This window comes from Penaeus monodon, chromosome 10 (genome assembly GCF_015228065.2).
Source record: "Penaeus monodon isolate SGIC_2016 chromosome 10, NSTDA_Pmon_1, whole genome shotgun sequence".
NCBI classification, from domain to species: Eukaryota; Metazoa; Arthropoda; class Malacostraca; order Decapoda; family Penaeidae; genus Penaeus; species Penaeus monodon.
In genome coordinates this window covers 12,085,266-12,102,765 of record NC_051395.1, presented here as the reverse complement: position 1 = coordinate 12,102,765, position 17,500 = coordinate 12,085,266, and the positions used below count along the sequence as shown (strand labels likewise).

Genomic DNA, 17,500 nt, shown 5'->3' with positions numbered 1-17,500 from the left:
ACGGGCATGCTGTATTCGCTCTTAAGAAGCACGTATATTTTACTGAAAGTTCGAGGTATTTTTACTGATATTTGTCAGAACGATAATACCAATTTTTCTCAATAATGGAGGCTTTTTTTTCGCTAAGATGCCTCAGTTTTTGGTTTCTTTCTCTTTATTCACTAAGTCCAGTCGTCTGAGAGAGAGTTACCGGAGTTACGTGTCTAAACAGACCTGCGTAGAGAGCCCACGCCCCGCGGAAATTCAAGATCATTTTTCACTCCGACCTTGGTGTCTTTGTTGCCAAGTCGTCCTGTTACCACGAATATCTCGTTTTTGTTCATGGGGAAAAACATTATCTGATGCCGATGTTTACCACGAGCTAGAGAATCAACTGAGCAAATAAACGTGATGTATTTTTAAAAGTAATTGCGATTGTGTAAATAAATTGGCTTGTTCAGGTTCGTTTCTTAAAATTATGTGTCGCACTGGATATGCTATTTTATCTTTGACTTGGTCGTTTTTACGTTTCGCCATGAATAGTGGCTAATTACGATGGTGTACATAAGAGATCATAGATACTCTAAAGCGTTTCATTGCTTCATTTTCAAATTTATAACTTTTTATCAAACATAATTATATTTCTGAATTTGTTATTTCTCTAGAATAGGCTGAATATATATAAATGTATATGTATATATATATATATATATATATATATATATATATATATATATATATATATATATATATAATCCGATCTTCAAAGTATCCCAGTGTACATGACCATGAAAATGGATTAATCAGGATGATCTCTCCTTTGCCATTGCAGATGTTCATGGAGGGCAACACCGCCGTCCTGGACATCAAGCTGACTTACCCGGAGGACACCGGCATCTTCACCTGCCGTGCCACCAACTCTGCGGGGCAGGCAGAGACCTCCGCCATGCTCACGGTTAAAAGTAAGGCCGATTAAGCCAGCGTCCTGTAGGGATGCCTTGTCCCCCCTCCTGGTCAGTGTGTGAGGGGGAGGGAGGTCCCCCACCTCCCCTGGCGCGGTGTGAGAGGGAGGGAGGGAGGCCTTGTCCCCGTGCTTGCTGGTCGAGGGCGCATGTCCAGACATGAAGGATCACTGTCAGTGTAGATTGTTAGTAAACCATGAAACCACCTGCTTAAACGAAGGTGCTGCTGCTGCCGCTGCCTGACGAGCCCCTGGACGAGGCCAGCAACCACGGATCACAAGGAAAGTAGAAAGTCCCCTCTGCCAGTAATACCGATGTTTCCCTCCCTTGGTGCCCTTCCCCCACATCGCGCCAAAAGTGTCTCCCCTTAGTCACACCCCTTCCTTTGTGTGCCGTTGACAGTAGGCGGCCCGTGTGGCCATATACGACTCAAAAATAGGATAAATCACGCTGTTATGGCATCCCAGGTGGATTCAAGAGCGGTGACGAAGGATGCCAGCAATATCATTTATCCTCATATTTTGAGTCTTTCTATGTTTGTGATTTATTTATTGTTATTTTATTTGTCTTTTTCAAGAGACACAATAAGCAAATGATAAATATGTGCATGGAAAAGTGAAAATGAGTAGATGAGGGATTTTAGAAAATATTCGTTGCTTTCAGCTGTGAACAGAAAAAGAAAACGGATTTATTACTGTTGCTGCTGCATTGTTACCAATTTCATCCAATTAAATCCGCTATTTCCTCTTCTGTTTACTATCTGGAAAGTCACATTAAAGCAAACATATCTAGCGTGAAAGTGATTTATCAAATGTAGAAAATATTTCCATGATAAAAGGAGTTGAAAAGGAAGACATGAACCAGTTGACCTTGTATGTGTTTGGTGCTTTATCATAGATGTTGGCTGTATTTTATTTCTTTATCTTATTATATTTTAGATATTTACAATTTAGACTTTCCCTGGATTGTTTTATTGAGCAAAATAACTACTGAATAATCTTGTTATTTTTGTATGATTAACGTCTGGATATAAATTACATTTAGTAAGCCTTGTCATATTTCTGTTGACGCGGAAGTATACGCGTTACTTGCTCATTTGCATAAGGAACTGATAATGTATTTATTGTCCAGTGGAAGGTTAGAATAAGCCCAGATTCTTAATTTATGTTTAATATATTTCTCCGAGATTTCGGGACTTTAAACCTTATTGTATGATGAACTAGAGGTGAAGGGATGCATGACTGGCTACTGCCATTAGAACTGTATTGTTTCCTCAACATGCTAAACATAATCTTATAATGTACAAAACTTGGGAAACATAAATAAAATAATCAGTGATTAAAACTTCCAGTTTTACCTATCCACACTTGATATAAAACAAGAGGTGTCTTACGCTTACTTTTTCTAGTCTTATTATATAGGTCTACATACAATTTTGAATGGACAGTACATCTGTACAGTAAGAGACCTCGGTTTTATGCAAGTTCTTTTCCTTTAATTTTTGTACATGCATATATCTATGTATATATACTGGTATCTCGGTGGCGGGTATGTAGTTGCTCAACTAATCATGTTAAGAGGGCGCCAAGTGCGACGCGGCGCGGCCCCTCTTCACGGTCCTTGCTCAAAGGTGCTGGTGGAGGTCTTGACGGGGTGTAAATATAATAACTCGCGACGTCTGCGTGGACCCCGCGGCCACGCCACGTCCAGGGGCGGCCGGAGGTGCACGTAAATAAACGCCGAGATGGAATGATTATCAACGAAGTAAGATGGTGGTGGTGCACGCATGCTAGGATATTATTATTAACCCCCAACACTACACTGAATAGAACATTTGAAGCCATTGACTACACTATTAACGCTGGAGATTTAGAACACAGGACATAGCAAGAGAAATTTAATCATTTTACATACATCGAAATGGCAGGAGTTGACAAATAAAACATTTATAATTGAGCAAGTGCATAGGCGGATATGGATAAGAAAGTGTCGGCAGGAACCCAGAGTGGTGGAGGGAGGACCTGCCGGCTCTAATCAGGCTGACAGGAACCTCACAACCCGAGGGTGTCACGCTGTCAGCTTATACTTCGTGAATATATAATGATGTCACATTCTGTACGGTCTTCAAGTTCATTACCAATACTTTTGAGAAATTTGCTTAATGTAGTCCACATACAAATGTCTTCATACGCAGTGTCAATCAGGATATTCATTAGGCGTTCAGATAGCGGCAGTTGTTCACTCGGTAACTTTGACCATAAAGAACTTTGTCCAAAGCTGCGACTGAATGCTGCTGCCGTATCAGCCCTTAAAGTGTGCCAGGGACCATTGCTGCTGACGTCCATTAACGCCAGGTTCTGGGAAAACCTGATTACTTTCTTTCACTGAACCATAAAAATAAATCGGGGAAATCGGAAATGCTTACAGTGGTAAGAGTGGAGACAACCTACGACAAAGGAACATTTACAGCCCTTAAACCTTTGTTTCACTTAGAGGCGAAAGTCGTGAGTCAGCTAAGCCTTACGGTGCTTAGGGGACATGGTGGCTAATTCTGTGGTCGACCAGACGCGGTTCGGCTCCCCTCTCCTCCCCTCCCCTGCCTTCTTCTCCCCTCACTAACCCTCCCGCTCCCCCTCTACGCTCCCTAGCCAGCCGTCCACCTCATCCGGGCGGCTGATGACGCTTACCCTTTTGTAAATATTCTTCTTCTCCGCTTCACACATATACCTAGCCTCATGATAAAGCACATGCAGTAGATTGCGGATGGCAATGCTAGTGGCGCAGCTATCGGCTCCCGTTCGTATTTGTGAACGGGCAGTCAATCTTTCTTTCCACTTGGTATGTCTCTCGCTAGGGCTCCTGGCGTTGATATGGTTCAAGAGAAGGGTGCCATGAAGGATAAAAGTGTTATCTTTTAAGTGGTCTGTTTCAAAAAGGAAGTTGTGTCCTTTGTAACTGTTACTAGGAGTGTAGAATGGTGGGTGAGAGAGAGGGAATGAACGGGTGGTTGAAGGATAGCATGCTCAGGCTACCTTTGTGTTTATTTTGATAACAAGTGCGATTTTAGTATGACTATGTTGAAGAATAGATATAATTAAGTGAAGATGAGATTTGTTAAGAGTAAAAAGGAATGAGTCAGAGAGTGTAAAGGGCATTGCATCAAGAGCGCATGTATTCTGTGACCTGTAGGTGTTCCTGTTATGTATTTTGGGCTACTCCGCAACACAAAGGTAGTTTAACAGCCTGGTGATGAGGGGGGGGGGGGCTTGGTAGCAGAGCTCTAGGTGGGGTACAATTTTATTTTAGGTTCGGTGCACGTGAGGCGGGAGTGGCATGAGCAGATTGGGGGAAGCCTTGCCTGTTGTCATATTCAGTTTTGATTGCAATTATATTTGAAGGCGTGAAAGAGTATTTTAAGTGGCAATTCTCTTGAACTACGTAAAAGGAATGAAATAAAACCACAGATATTTATTACAAATGTGCTTACTATATTTTAATCTCGGCCGTCCGTAGGATCATAGTCCACACAGTCACTCGGTCTCATAGCGCTTCAAACACTAACATTTATATTTCTCACTCACTCTCATTTATCTTTACATTTTCGCAAAATGACGTGCTGACACCTTGCCCAGACAGGCCATCTTAGATACTTATATACTCATTTACAGTCGGGTTGTAGCTGCTATTGCCTTTCTTTAATAGTACTTTGCTTCTTCACATGAACCCAGTACTGTAATACAAACGAACACTGCCACACAGACAACTACTGGCTCTCCACCCTCGCCTACCACACATGTCCTCTCCGCTTTCACACCTCCCCCTTCCTCCTAATGCTTTCACTCCTCCCTTCACAAACAAGGCTACCGCAGGCAGAGCTACTAAAATACCCTATTTTCTCCCTCTCGCTCTCCTACGTGACCACCTTGAGAGCGGGTGCTGTCAGCGCTCCCCCGACAGTTACTTTCATATTTTCTCTAGTTTCCTGACTTGCTGAATCATGGGGTGGCCAGGTGGGCTATATGGCCCCATGCCAATGCCAGGCCAACGACAAACACACAGATACGTAGTCAAGGCCACCTATACTGAATGCCTATTTTTCGCGATTACTGCATTTTGTACTTTCCTCTGCATCGCATTAGCGCGTCTGTTCGCCGTGCCTCCTACAGCTGACTGCGTTGTTATTATTGTTAGCATCTTTTTCAAAATTCATATTTCCTTTCTCTAGTTTTTATTCATTCCACTCCTCTTACTCATATTTTTTATCACTTTAACGCATTTAAAGTACTCATAATTAATTGTGCAATAAAATTGGAAAATTCATAAATTGATACATGCCGCTTTTAAAACAAGTATTAGCAATGATGTGTGTGTGTGTGTGTGTGTGTGTGTGTGTGTGTGTGTGTGTGTGTGTGTGTGTGTGTGTGTGGTGTGTGTGTATGTTAGTGATTATATATATGTATGATATATTTATGTATTATATTTTATATATATATATATATATATATATATATATTATATATATATATATATATATATATATATATATTATATATATATATATATATATATATGTTATATATATATATATATATATATATATATATATATATATATATATAGTATATATATATATGCATATATACACACATACACACATACACACGCACACGCACACGCACACGCACACGCACACGCACACGCATACACACACACACACACACACACACAGTATTCTAGTACTCAACTGAAACACTTTTGTGCGGATTTAAGAGTAATTTCAAGTTCGTAAGCTGGACATTTTGATGCAACCTCTGAATTGCTTTCCATAAGTTTAAACTTATTAGGCAGTGCTGTAAATAGCTCGCATAGCTTCCTCAAATTTGATGCCGCGATGTTTTTTTGGCAAATGTCAAGCGCAGAGCTGTAGGGGCGGGAGGCCTCCGTTGTGGAAGTGTAAATCTAAATTCAGTCTCGCAACAGATGCAGCCAGCCAAGAAACACAGCTGCGTGATACATGAAAGAAACTTCAGAATATTCATATTTAGTCTAGTATAAAGGATTAAATAAAAGTCACATTCCACGCGTTTTCACGTTTATTCTACCAGAGCACAGACCACAAGACTTGCTCTCCGTGTTGTAAGCAACAGGGGAGTGAGCCTCGGTCTTTACGCAGAACCCAATAATAGGTAATAAATAAACTTACGTGCCAGACATTCCTTGAAGATGTAGTGATTAATGACACTGACAACAAGGGGCCCCAGATGCGTCACCGTCCAAATTATCCTTTGATCTCAGCGACACGATCCTGGCATGTCGTTCCTGATCGCGTACTCGTGATGTAAGCGGACGTCGTGGCGGTGAACACATCCGCGCACAGGCCACCTTGACACACTGTCCCGCTTCTTTCCCCGTCTCTTGGCCTGTCATCTGTCATGCCTAATTAGTTCACACATGAGTAATACAATAAGAAAAGCGGTTCAGTCCGTTTGAGTATGACTAAGAAATAGCCCATGATGTGTTGTGGCACACTAAGAAAAATACTGTCGATGCTCTCTCAAATTTGCAATCAGTATCTTAAATAGATTTCTAAATTGGGGTATGAGTAATTCGTTGAGTCATTGAGCCAAACACCCGCAACAGCTACTACAGACACAAAATAAGGTGCTGATTCATAGTTACCGATGAATGGCGGTTGCCATGGATTTCTGACGAACTGGCAAACATTACCGGCACTGCTTACTCTCCTTAATGTCACAGTTCACCTGCCAAAGGGAAAGAAGGTTAACAGATTTTCTGATTTCTCGACCTTTTTACCGTACAAGAAGGCATAGGTTTAACACTAAATGACTACCTCGCTATATATTTAACCTTTCGAGTGTACAGGCCACTCCCGGGCGTCAGATCTCGTCAGCTAGGCGTGCCACACACATAAAAGAGAACTCCGCGGATGTTTTACGGAGAAAAACTGTTGGCAATGCTCACAGACATCCACCTTAGAGATATAGCCTCACAGAAACAGCTGCCAAATCCATATGGGGGCATGAGGGTGTGTGCGAGGAAGCCATACTGAAGGCGGAAAGCCAAATGTGGTCATATAGCAAGTGACTAATTCTACCTCGGTGGGTGCCTGGGCGTCGGGTCGGCCTTAGTGAGTCACGGAAGCTAAGAAAGGAGATGAATCATCCGTCACCCTTACTTAAGTACTCACGAGGGAGTTCAACCTTGCAATGCGTTAAGCGAAACCTTCTGTAGTTTACAAATACAATTGTTAATATTGACTGAAACATAGGTACATAGGGAAACACATTACCTGTCACACATACCTCATATACCTGTCTCATTGACATTTACCCCTCTGTGACAACTCTATGACACACCTGAAAGTCATTAATTATTTACTAAATTTACAATCATAACATATGATCACACAGTTCAGGCAGGAATCCTTTATAGCTGTAATTCATGAATGTTCTCCAAGCTGTCGCCTCAATCTAGCCTGTCTTTTTAAACTTCGCTCGGGCAGACGGTGCCAGCTGCCGCAGCACCTTTTTGTAAACAGAGCCGCGGACGTCTTCACCATCTTTTCTACTCTTTTCATTCCTCAAGTCATTATATTGTTCTTTGTATGTCGATGATCAGCACCTTTCCACTATATATGCACCATGGGGTTATTGATTATTCTTATAGTTTTCTTTGCTTAAACGATATTCTTATAATTTACTTTATCCTTGACAAACGTATTCACTAATAATTACTTCTTCCACTATATACATCAAGTACGTATTTCAGGCAATTTTGTCATATGAATTTTCCTTCAGGAAACTGACATCGAAATTTTTCAATTTTCCACGCGGTCGTATTCACCGAAGTTAAATACCGTTGCCATTCAAGAGAGTCACAATATTGTAATGTTGAAGTTTACCACACTAATGTCAAGACGAAACTAAAACTTCACGCCGTCTGTAGCAGCTCTAATAGTTGTACAGAGAATGGGCAGTCCACCCACGTCACAGTTGCCACGCATGGCATCTGTCCAATGAGAGCGTAGTACTGGCGAGCGTGAGCCCTGATTGGCGCTTACCTTATGCTGAGCACGAATCACTTTAGAGTATCGCGTCTCGACGATGACGTAATATTCTTACTCCGCCCACCATCCACACCTACCGTAACCCGAATGACTCATGCGTTTGTAAACTGAAATGACTAATTGCCAGTCATTGGAAATCCTTGTCTTTATTGTATTATTTTGTAAGTACTGTTATATATAGATCTTCATTGCGACAGAGGAAATGTCTGAGTACCACTCTAATGACAAAACCCTTCATGCATCCTTTAGTGCCAGATGTGGTGTATATGTATTGCTTACAGGTGGGATTGATTTTCTCCAGGTGTTTATAGAGAGGAGGAAGACTCTATCCGACGCACCAGCAGGAGAGATGAGCGAGAGTCGAGAAAATATAGATGGGTATCTCCCAGTCCAGCCAGATGGTTCTCCCGAAGCCCAGCACGACCTGGAGACGGCAAGCAGACGACCGAAGAAGAGTTAGAGAGGAAGAAGAGAGAAAAGGCGCCATGGCTTTACGAAAAGCCGAAAGAGGATATAGGATTAGCTGCTCGGAAACTGAAGAAATCAACTGATAGAAAATTGGAACCGAAAGGACAAGAGAAATTGACAATTCCTAAGGTCGAATTGAAAAAATCTCAGATAAAGAAAATGTCTCCTGAGGAAGTCAAACTTGAGAAAGTTGAACTTGCACACGTTGAAAAGCACAAAAAGGAAGATAGCATAAAAGATACAGAGGACTGGAGTTCTGATTCAGAGTATGACCTCTATGAGTTTGATAGTGTTTCAGAGAGTGATGTTATTGATCGAGAAGAATATGAAAAACAGAGAACAGACACCAAAAGAAAAGGAAAGGTACAATTAGAAAAGGAGAAATATCAACGTAAAACAAGAGGCAAGAAGGGATTAAAGGATGGCAAAGAGTCATCCTTTGGCAGAAGACGAATGAAGCCTGATGAAGAGACCACAGATCAGATTAAACTTGGGCGAAGAAAACATCTTCCCAAACCTGAGGAAGAAGATGAGAAGCCTCAGTTAAAACCGGTTCCCAAAAGGAAGCCAAGGGAGGAAGAAAAAGACATTCAGGATGATCAGGTTCCTTCATGGAGAGCGAGGAGGATTCCTCAGAAGGATGGACGAAAAAGAAGAAATAACATTGAAACCCTTCCAAAAAGAAAAAGAAGAAAAGCCAGTTGAAGGAAAAGCTCCTCTTGATTCTTACACAGTATCTGATAACGAATATGATACAGACAAACGAATTTTAACAGATGAAGAAATTACAGAAGACGAGAAATATCCCAAGAGGCCAAGCAAACGACTTCCAAAAGAAAGGGTGCAACCAGAAAAATTTGTGCTACCTACAGTTCAGCTGAAGAAAACACACAGAACTAAATTGGTTCCAGACGAAAATCAACTGGAGAAGGTAGATCTGAAGCCTGTGGAAAAGCAAAGTATAGCTGGCACTGAAAAAGAGAAACATGAGTCCACCGAAGACGTAGAAAGGTATCGTCCCAGTGAAATCCAGGATGAACCCGTAAAACTAGATAGATGGGGTAGACCTGTCAGACCAAGGCCGGTACAGAAAAAGGAACCACACACAGAAAGCACAACACCCATCGTCAATGATGTAGAAAAAACAAAAGATGAAATTCAACCAAAGACAATAGGCGACAGAAAAACAACAGAGAAACAAGAAGGGGAGCCAGAGGTGCCTTCTTGGCGAAGAAAAACGATTGTGCCAAAAGAGCAGGAAAAGGAGGAAGTAGTTCTGAAACCATTTGAGAAGCAACAGCCTGAGAAAAAGGAGCATCGTCAGCCACATAAACCTATGGTATCAGACTTAATTCAGCCTGAGAAATCCATCAGTGAGCCATATGAAGCAGACAGTCTTGACAGAGAAGAACCTCTTAAAGATAAGAGGCCAATGCCAAGTCGAGAAGAAACAGTTGTATTCCCCACAGATGAAGAGAAGCCGACACAACGAAAACCAGGTAGAAAAATTCCATTTGAAAAACCAAAGGAAGAATTTTCAATTCCTCAGGTAACGCTCAGAAAGACTGTTCCCAGAAAATTTGTACCAGAAGAAGTAAAGCTTGAATCAGTCGATCTTGATCATGTTGAAAAGAAACAGAAACCTAAAGCTGCAAGAGAAAAACGAGAATGGAGTCCATTGCCCGACCAAGAACCTTATGTTCCTGAAGAAATACCTGATGGAATTCCTGTTGATCTCGATAAGTATGAGAAGGATGATTATCCAACAAAAACAGACGAAGGCAGAGAACCAGAGAAAGATAGATATGAAAGGAAGCCAAAGGGTAAATTTGAGACTGAAGAGCATAAGAAATTGAAGCTTGGAAAGGGCCAGAAAAAGCCAGAGGAAGAAGAGGAGCTCATTAAAATGAAACCTGGAAAACGTCTACCGAAGCCCCCAGAAGAGGAAACTGAAAAGCCTCAGTTAAAGCCAATACCCAAGAAGAAGATGGAACCAGAGGAAAAGGAGAAAACATCTCTGAAACCTGGAAAGAAACCCTCTAAAGAACTTCCAGAACGGGAACCAGTAGAGCTTGAACCTTTTGAAAGAACCAGAACAGAAATGCCAGATAAGGAAGACGTGAAACTGGAAGAGCCACGCAAGTTCCCACCATATCAGAAAGACTCAGCCCCAACAAAACCTGAGGTTAAACCATCAAATGACAGAATTGCTGAGCCAGAAGAAGCAATAAAATCTAGGAAAGAAAAAGATAAACCTGAAAAGAAGGACGAACCTGCAGATGTGCCACCATGGAGAGTAAAAAGAGTTCCTCCAAAGGAAGAAGAAAAAGAGGAAGTTGTATTAAAGCCTTTCAAAAAGGACAAACCAGAAGAGCCAAAACCATCTCCAAAATATACACCAGGTAAGCCCTACCAACCTGAAATTCCTGAACCAGATGAAACCCCTCTTGAACCGTATGGTAAGCCAGAAAAAGAGAAGGTACCTGAGGGATTCCAACAGCCCAAGAATAAACAAGAAAAAGAAGAGCATTTGCCAAAGAAAGAGAAACCAGCAGAACCTGGCAAAGTACAGTTAAAGCCGGCAAGACGTCCACAAAAGGAAGCACCCCCAAAAGAAGAATTTGTGATTCCTAAAATTCCCCTTAGAAAAACCAAACAGAATGTGTTTGTACCAGAGGAGGTAAAGCTCGAAGATGTAGAGCTTGATCATGTTGAAACACCTGAAGTGATTGAACCTGAGAAAGAAAAGCGCCAATGGAGTCCTTTGCCAGAGTATGAAACTTATGAGCCTGAGGAAATTCCCGATAAAGAACCTGTAGAGCTGGAAAAGTATGAGAAGTATGTACCTCCAGAGAAAAATAAGGATGAAAAGGAGCCGGAAAAGGATAAATACAAGCGCACTCCAAAGGACAAACCTGAGCCTGAAGAGGAGAGGAAATTAAAACTTGGAAAAGGTCGTCCAAAGCCAGAGGAAGAAGAAGGAGAGCAAATTAAGTTTAAGCCTGCCAGACGCTTGCCGAAACAGGAGGAAGAGACTGAGAAACCTCAGTTAAAACCCATTCCCAAAAAGAAACCAGAACCAGAGGAGAAGGAGAAGGCTCCTCTTAAACCTGGAAAGAGACCTCCTAAAGATATTCCTGAACGTGAACCAGTGGAACTGGAACCATTCGAACGAACCAAGCCAGAAATTCTTGAGAGGGAAAAGGTGAAACTGGAGGAACCACTGAAGCCTGAGCCAAAGCCCAAAGAACGAGTTCCATCTGAACCAGAGGCTCCTAAACCAAAGGAAGAGGAGAAACCATCAGAGGAAGAGCCAAAGCCCAAGAAAGAGAGGACCAAACCTGAAAAGAAAGAGGAGGAACCTGAAGTTCCTTCATGGAGAGGGAAGAGGCTGCCTCCTCCAAAGGACGACAAGGAAGAGGTGGTTCTGAAGCCCTTCAAAAAGGAGAAACCCACAGAACCGAAGCCTACTCCAAAGCGGAAACCAGGTAAACCATATGAGCCTGAGATTCCTGAGCCTGAGAGAACACCCTTGGAACCATATGAGAAACCAGAAAGAGAGAAGGAACCGGAGGAAAAGCCTATCCCTACAAAGCCAGAGGAAGCACCTCAACCAGAAGAGGAGCCAGTCAAAAAGCCTAAAAAAGAAAAGACAAAGCCAGAGAAAGAGGAAGAGCCTGAAGTTCCTTCATGGAGAGGAAAGAGGCTGCCTCCTCCAAAGGACGACAAGGAAGAGGTGGTTCTGAAGCCCTTCAAAAAGGAGAAACCCACAGAACCGAAGCCTACTCCAAAGCGGAAACCAGGCAAACCATATGAGCCTGAGATTCCTGAGCCTGAGAGAACACCCTTGGAACCGTATGAGAAACCAGAAAGAGAGAAGGAACCGGAGGAAAAGCCTATCCCTACAAAGCCAGAGGAAGCACCTCAACCAGAAGAGGAGCCAATCAAAAAGCCCAAAAAAGAAAAGACAAAGCCAGAGAAAGAGGAAGATCCTGAAGTTCCTTCATGGAGAAGGAAGAGAATTCCTCCCAAAGAGGAAGACAAAGAAGAGGTAGTTTTAAAACCATTCAAGAAGGATAAACCAGAAGAACCAAAACCAAGTCCCAAACCCAAACTTGGTAAACCATATGAACCCGAAATTCCAGAGCCAGAAAAGCCACCCACTGAGCCTATTACAAAGCTTAAAAAGCAGAAAGCGCCAAAAGATATCTCCAAACCAGAAGAGAGGCCTGAGGATGTTGTAGAAGAACATGAGAAAGTCTCTGAAACACCAGAGAAAGATCTGAAAGACGTTTTAGAACCTGAGAAAGGAAAGTTGAAACCAAGACGGAAACCACTAAAACTCAGCCAGGCACCAGAGGAATTTACTATTCCAAAAGTCCAGTTAAAGAAAACTACACAAAATGTTTTTGTTCCAGAAGAGGTAAAGCTTGAGTCTGTTGATCTTGATCATGTTGAAACACCAGAAATTATTGAACCTGAGAGAGAGAAGCGCCAATGGAGTCCTTTGCCAGAGTATGAGACATACGAACCCGAGGAAATTCCCGATAAAGAACCTGTTGAATTGGAGAAATATGAGAAGTACATACCGCCCGAGAAAGAAAAGGATGAGAAGGAACCAGAGAAGGGCAAATATCAACGCAAACCAAAGGACAAACCTGAGCCTGAAGAGGAGAGGAAATTGAAACTTGGAAAAGGTCGTCCAAAGCCAGAGGAAGAAGAAGAACAAATCAAGTTTAAGCCTGCCAGACGCTTGCCGAAACAGGAGGAAGAGACTGAGAAACCTCAGTTAAAACCCATTCCCAAAAAGAAACCAGAACCAGAGGAGAAGGAGAAGGCTCCTCTTAAACCTGGAAAGAGACCTCCTAAAGATATTCCTGAACGTGAACCAGTGGAACTGGAACCATTCGAACGAACCAAGCCAGAAATTCCTGAGAGGGAAAAGGTGAAACTGGAGGAACCACTGAAGCCTGAGCCAAAGCCCAAAGAACGAGTTCCATCTGAACCAGAGGCTCCTAAACCAAAGGAAGAGGAGAAACCATCAGAGGAAGAGCCAAAGCCCAAGAAAGAGAGGACCAAACCTGAAAAGAAAGAGGAGGAACCTGAAGTTCCTTCATGGAGAGGGAAGAGGCTGCCTCCTCCAAAGGACGACAAGGAAGAGGTGGTTCTGAAGCCCTTCAAAAAGGAGAAACCCACAGAACCGAAGCCTACTCCAAAGCGGAAACCAGGTAAACCATATGAGCCTGAGATTCCTGAGCCTGAGAGAACACCCTTGGAACCATATGAGAAACCAGAAAGAGAGAAGGAACCGGAGGAAAAGCCTATCCCTACAAAGCCAGAGGAAGCACCTCAACCAGAAGAGGAGCCAGTCAAAAAGCCCAAAAAAGAAAAGACAAAGCCAGAGAAAGAGGAAGAGCCTGAAGTTCCTTCATGGAGAAGGAAGAGAATTCCTCCCAAAGAGGAAGACAAAGAAGAGGTAGTTTTAAAACCATTCAAGAAGGATAAACCAGAAGAACCAAAACCAAGTCCCAAACCCAAACTTGGTAAACCATATGAACCCGAAATTCCAGAGCCAGAAAAGCCACCCACTGAGCCTATTACAAAGCTTAAAAAGGAGAAAATGCCAAAGGATGTTTCTAAACCAGAAGAGAGACCTGAGAAAGTGGTAGAAAGACCAGAGGAAATGACCGAAGCACCTCAAAAAGAGCCAGAGGAGGAAGCATCAGAACCAGAGAAGACAAAATTAAAACCAAAGAAGCAATTAAAGAAATTGTATGAGCCACCTGAAGAGTTTTCTATTCCAAAAGTCCAGCTAAAGAAAACTACACAAAATGTTTTTGTTCCAGAAGAGGTAAAGCTTGAGTCTGTTGATCTTGATCATGTTGAAACACCAGAAATTATTGAACCTGAGAGAGAAAAGCGCCAATGGAGTCCTTTGCCAGAGTATGAGACATACGAACCCGAGGAAATTCCCGATAAAGAACCTGTTGAGTTGGAGAAATATGAGAAGTACATACCGCCCGAGAAAGAAAAGGATGAGAAGGAACCAGAGAAGGGCAAATATCAACGCAAACCAAAGGACAAACCTGAGCCTGAAGAGGAGAGGAAATTGAAACTTGGAAAAGGTCGTCCAAAGCCAGAGGAAGAAGAAGAACAAATCAAGTTTAAGCCTGCCAGACGCTTGCCGAAACAGGAGGAAGAGACTGAGAAACCTCAGTTAAAACCCATTCCCAAAAAGAAACCAGAACCAGAGGAGAAGGAGAAGGCTCCTCTTAAACCTGGAAAGAGACCTCCTAAAGATATTCCTGAACGTGAACCAGTGGAACTGGAACCATTCGAACGAACCAAGCCAGAAATTCCTGAGAGGGAAAAGGTGAAACTGGAGGAACCACTGAAGCCTGAGCCAAAGCCCAAAGAACGAGTTCCATCTGAACCAGAGGCTCCTAAACCAAAGGAAGAGGAGAAACCATCAGAGGAAGAGCCAAAGCCCAAGAAAGAGAGGACCAAACCTGAAAAGAAAGAGGAGGAACCTGAAGTTCCTTCATGGAGAGGGAAGAGGCTGCCTCCTCCAAAGGACGACAAGGAAGAGGTGGTTCTGAAGCCCTTCAAAAAGGAGAAACCCACAGAACCGAAGCCTACTCCAAAGCGGAAACCAGGTAAACCATATGAGCCTGAGATTCCTGAGCCTGAGAGAACACCCTTGGAACCATATGAGAAACCAGAAAGAGAGAAGGAACCGGAGGAAAAGCCTATCCCTACAAAGCCAGAGGAAGCACCTCAGCCAGAAGAGGAGCCAGTCAAAAAGCCTAAAAAAGAAAAGACAAAGCCAGAGAAAGAGGAAGAGCCTGAAGTTCCTTCATGGAGAGGGAAGAGGCTGCCTCCTCCAAAGGACGACAAGGAAGAGGTGGTTCTGAAGCCCTTCAAAAAGGAGAAACCCACAGAACCGAAGCCTACTCCAAAGCGGAAACCAGGTAAACCATATGAGCCTGAGATTCCTGAGCCTGAGAGAACACCATTGGAACCATATGAGAAACCAGAAAAAGAAAAGGTTCCTGATAGAGTGCCAGAAGAAAGAAAGCCAACTCCAGAGCCTGAAAAGGATGTCGAAATACCAGAGAAGCCAGATGAGCCAGGAAAGGTAAAGTTGAAGCCAATGAAAAAGCCCAAGAAGCAAGAGGCTCCAGAAGAATATACAATTCCGAAAGTTGAGCTTCGCAAAACAGTACAAAATGAGTTTGTTCCAGAGGAAGTAAAACTAGAAACTGTTGACCTTGATCATGTGGAAACACCTGAAGAACCAGAACCTGAGGTTGAGAAAAGGAAATGGAGTCCACCACCGGAATATGAGACTTATGAGCCCGAGGAAATTCCCGATAAAGAACCTGTTGAATTAGAGAAATATGAGAAGTACATACCGCCCGAGAAAGAAAAGGATGAGAAGGAACCAGAGAAGGGCAAATATCAACGCAAACCAAAGGATAAACCTGAGCCTGAAGAGGAGAGGAAATTGAAACTTGGAAAAGGTCGTCCAAAGCCAGAGGAAGAAGAAGAACAAGTCAAGTTTAAGCCTGCCAGACGCTTGCCGAAACAGGAGGAAGAGACTGAGAAACCTCAGTTAAAACCCATTCCCAAAAAGAAACCAGAACCAGAGGAGAAGGAGAAGGCTCCTCTTAAACCTGGAAAGAGACCTCCTAAAGATATTCCTGAACGTGAACCAGTGGAACTGGAACCATTCGAACGAACCAAGCCAGAAATTCCTGAGAGGGAAAAGGTGAAACTGGAGGAACCACTGAAGCCTGAGCCAAAGCCCAAAGAACGAGTTCCATCTGAACCAGAGGCTCCTAAACCAAAGGAAGAGGAGAAACCATCAGAGGAAGAGCCAAAGCCCAAGAAAGAGAGGACCAAACCTGAAAAGAAAGAGGAGGAACCTGAAGTTCCTTCATGGAGAGGGAAGAGGCTGCCTCCTCCAAAGGACGACAAGGAAGAGGTGGTTCTGAAGCCCTTCAAAAAGGAGAAACCCACAGAACCGAAGCCTACTCCAAAGCGGAAACCAGGTAAACCATATGAGCCTGAGATTCCTGAGCCTGAGAGAACACCCTTGGAACCATATGAGAAACCAGAAAGAGAGAAGGAACCGGAGGAAAAGCCTATCCCTACAAAGCCAGAGGAAGCACCTCAACCAGAAGAGGAGCCAGTCAAAAAGCCTAAAAAAGGAAAGACAAAGCCAGAGAAAGAGGTAGAGCCAGAAACACCTACATGGAGAAGGAAGAGAATTCCTCCCAAAGAGGAAGACAAAGAAGAGGTAGTTTTAAAACCATTCAAGAAGGATAAACAAAAAGAACCAAAACCAGAAGAGAAGCCAGAACACAAACCAGTCGAAAAACAGAAGAAGCCCAAAAATATAAAGCCAGAAAGGGATGAACCAAAGCTAGAAAGACGTGTTGTTACAACGGAAACAGAGGAAGTTATTCAAGAAGAAACACGGCCAGTTAAGGCTGTTGATTTGGAGATAATAAGAAAGGTGACCGACTCCAAGGAAATCACTGTTAAGTCCCTTAAGCGAGTTCATCAGAAACCTCGGGACATCGAATTAATCCCTCCGTTCTTCCCGAAACCCTTAGAAGCAGTCATTTCCAAACCTGCCCAGAAGACTGTTTTCACTTGCGACATCAGAGGTCATCCTCCCCCTGACATCAAGTGGTACTTTAATAGCATCGAGCTCCTTCCGACTAATAATGTCAATATCCGATACGAAAACAGGATATCAACCCTCACTATCCTTCGCACGACGGAAGATGATGAAGGAATGTATACTTGCGAGGCGGTGAATAAGGCGGGGAAGGCGACAACGATGGCGACACTAAGGCTTGAAGGTACAGTTTTGTGGCTGGCAGTGAACAAGCTTCGGTGTGCGGTAGAACGATAGTTTCCTGTGTGTTTTGTGTTTTAAGTTGTGTTTCACACTGATATCTTCGATATCTGTAATGCGAACATTTTTTAAACT

General features: G+C 42.9%; 1 protein-coding gene and 1 long non-coding RNA gene across 2 annotated transcripts in view; one reads left to right on the top strand and one right to left on the bottom strand.

Moving 5' to 3' along the window:
* The window catches only part of LOC119577527 (titin-like), a 135,086-nt gene that overhangs the window by 42,199 nt on the left and 75,387 nt on the right, over positions 1–17,500 (top strand). The window contains 3 exon segments of the mRNA XM_037925121.1: positions 812–941; positions 8,330–9,132; positions 9,134–17,369. Of these exon segments, the coding sequence (XP_037781049.1) occupies positions 812–941; positions 8,330–9,132; positions 9,134–17,369 (9,169 nt within the window).
* On the bottom strand, positions 6,017–7,899 carry LOC119577837. The gene is made up of 2 exons (XR_005229160.1): positions 6,621–7,899; positions 6,017–6,377 (listed from the first exon to the last, which is right to left on the bottom strand). It is a non-coding gene; the product is annotated as an uncharacterized LOC119577837 (long non-coding RNA).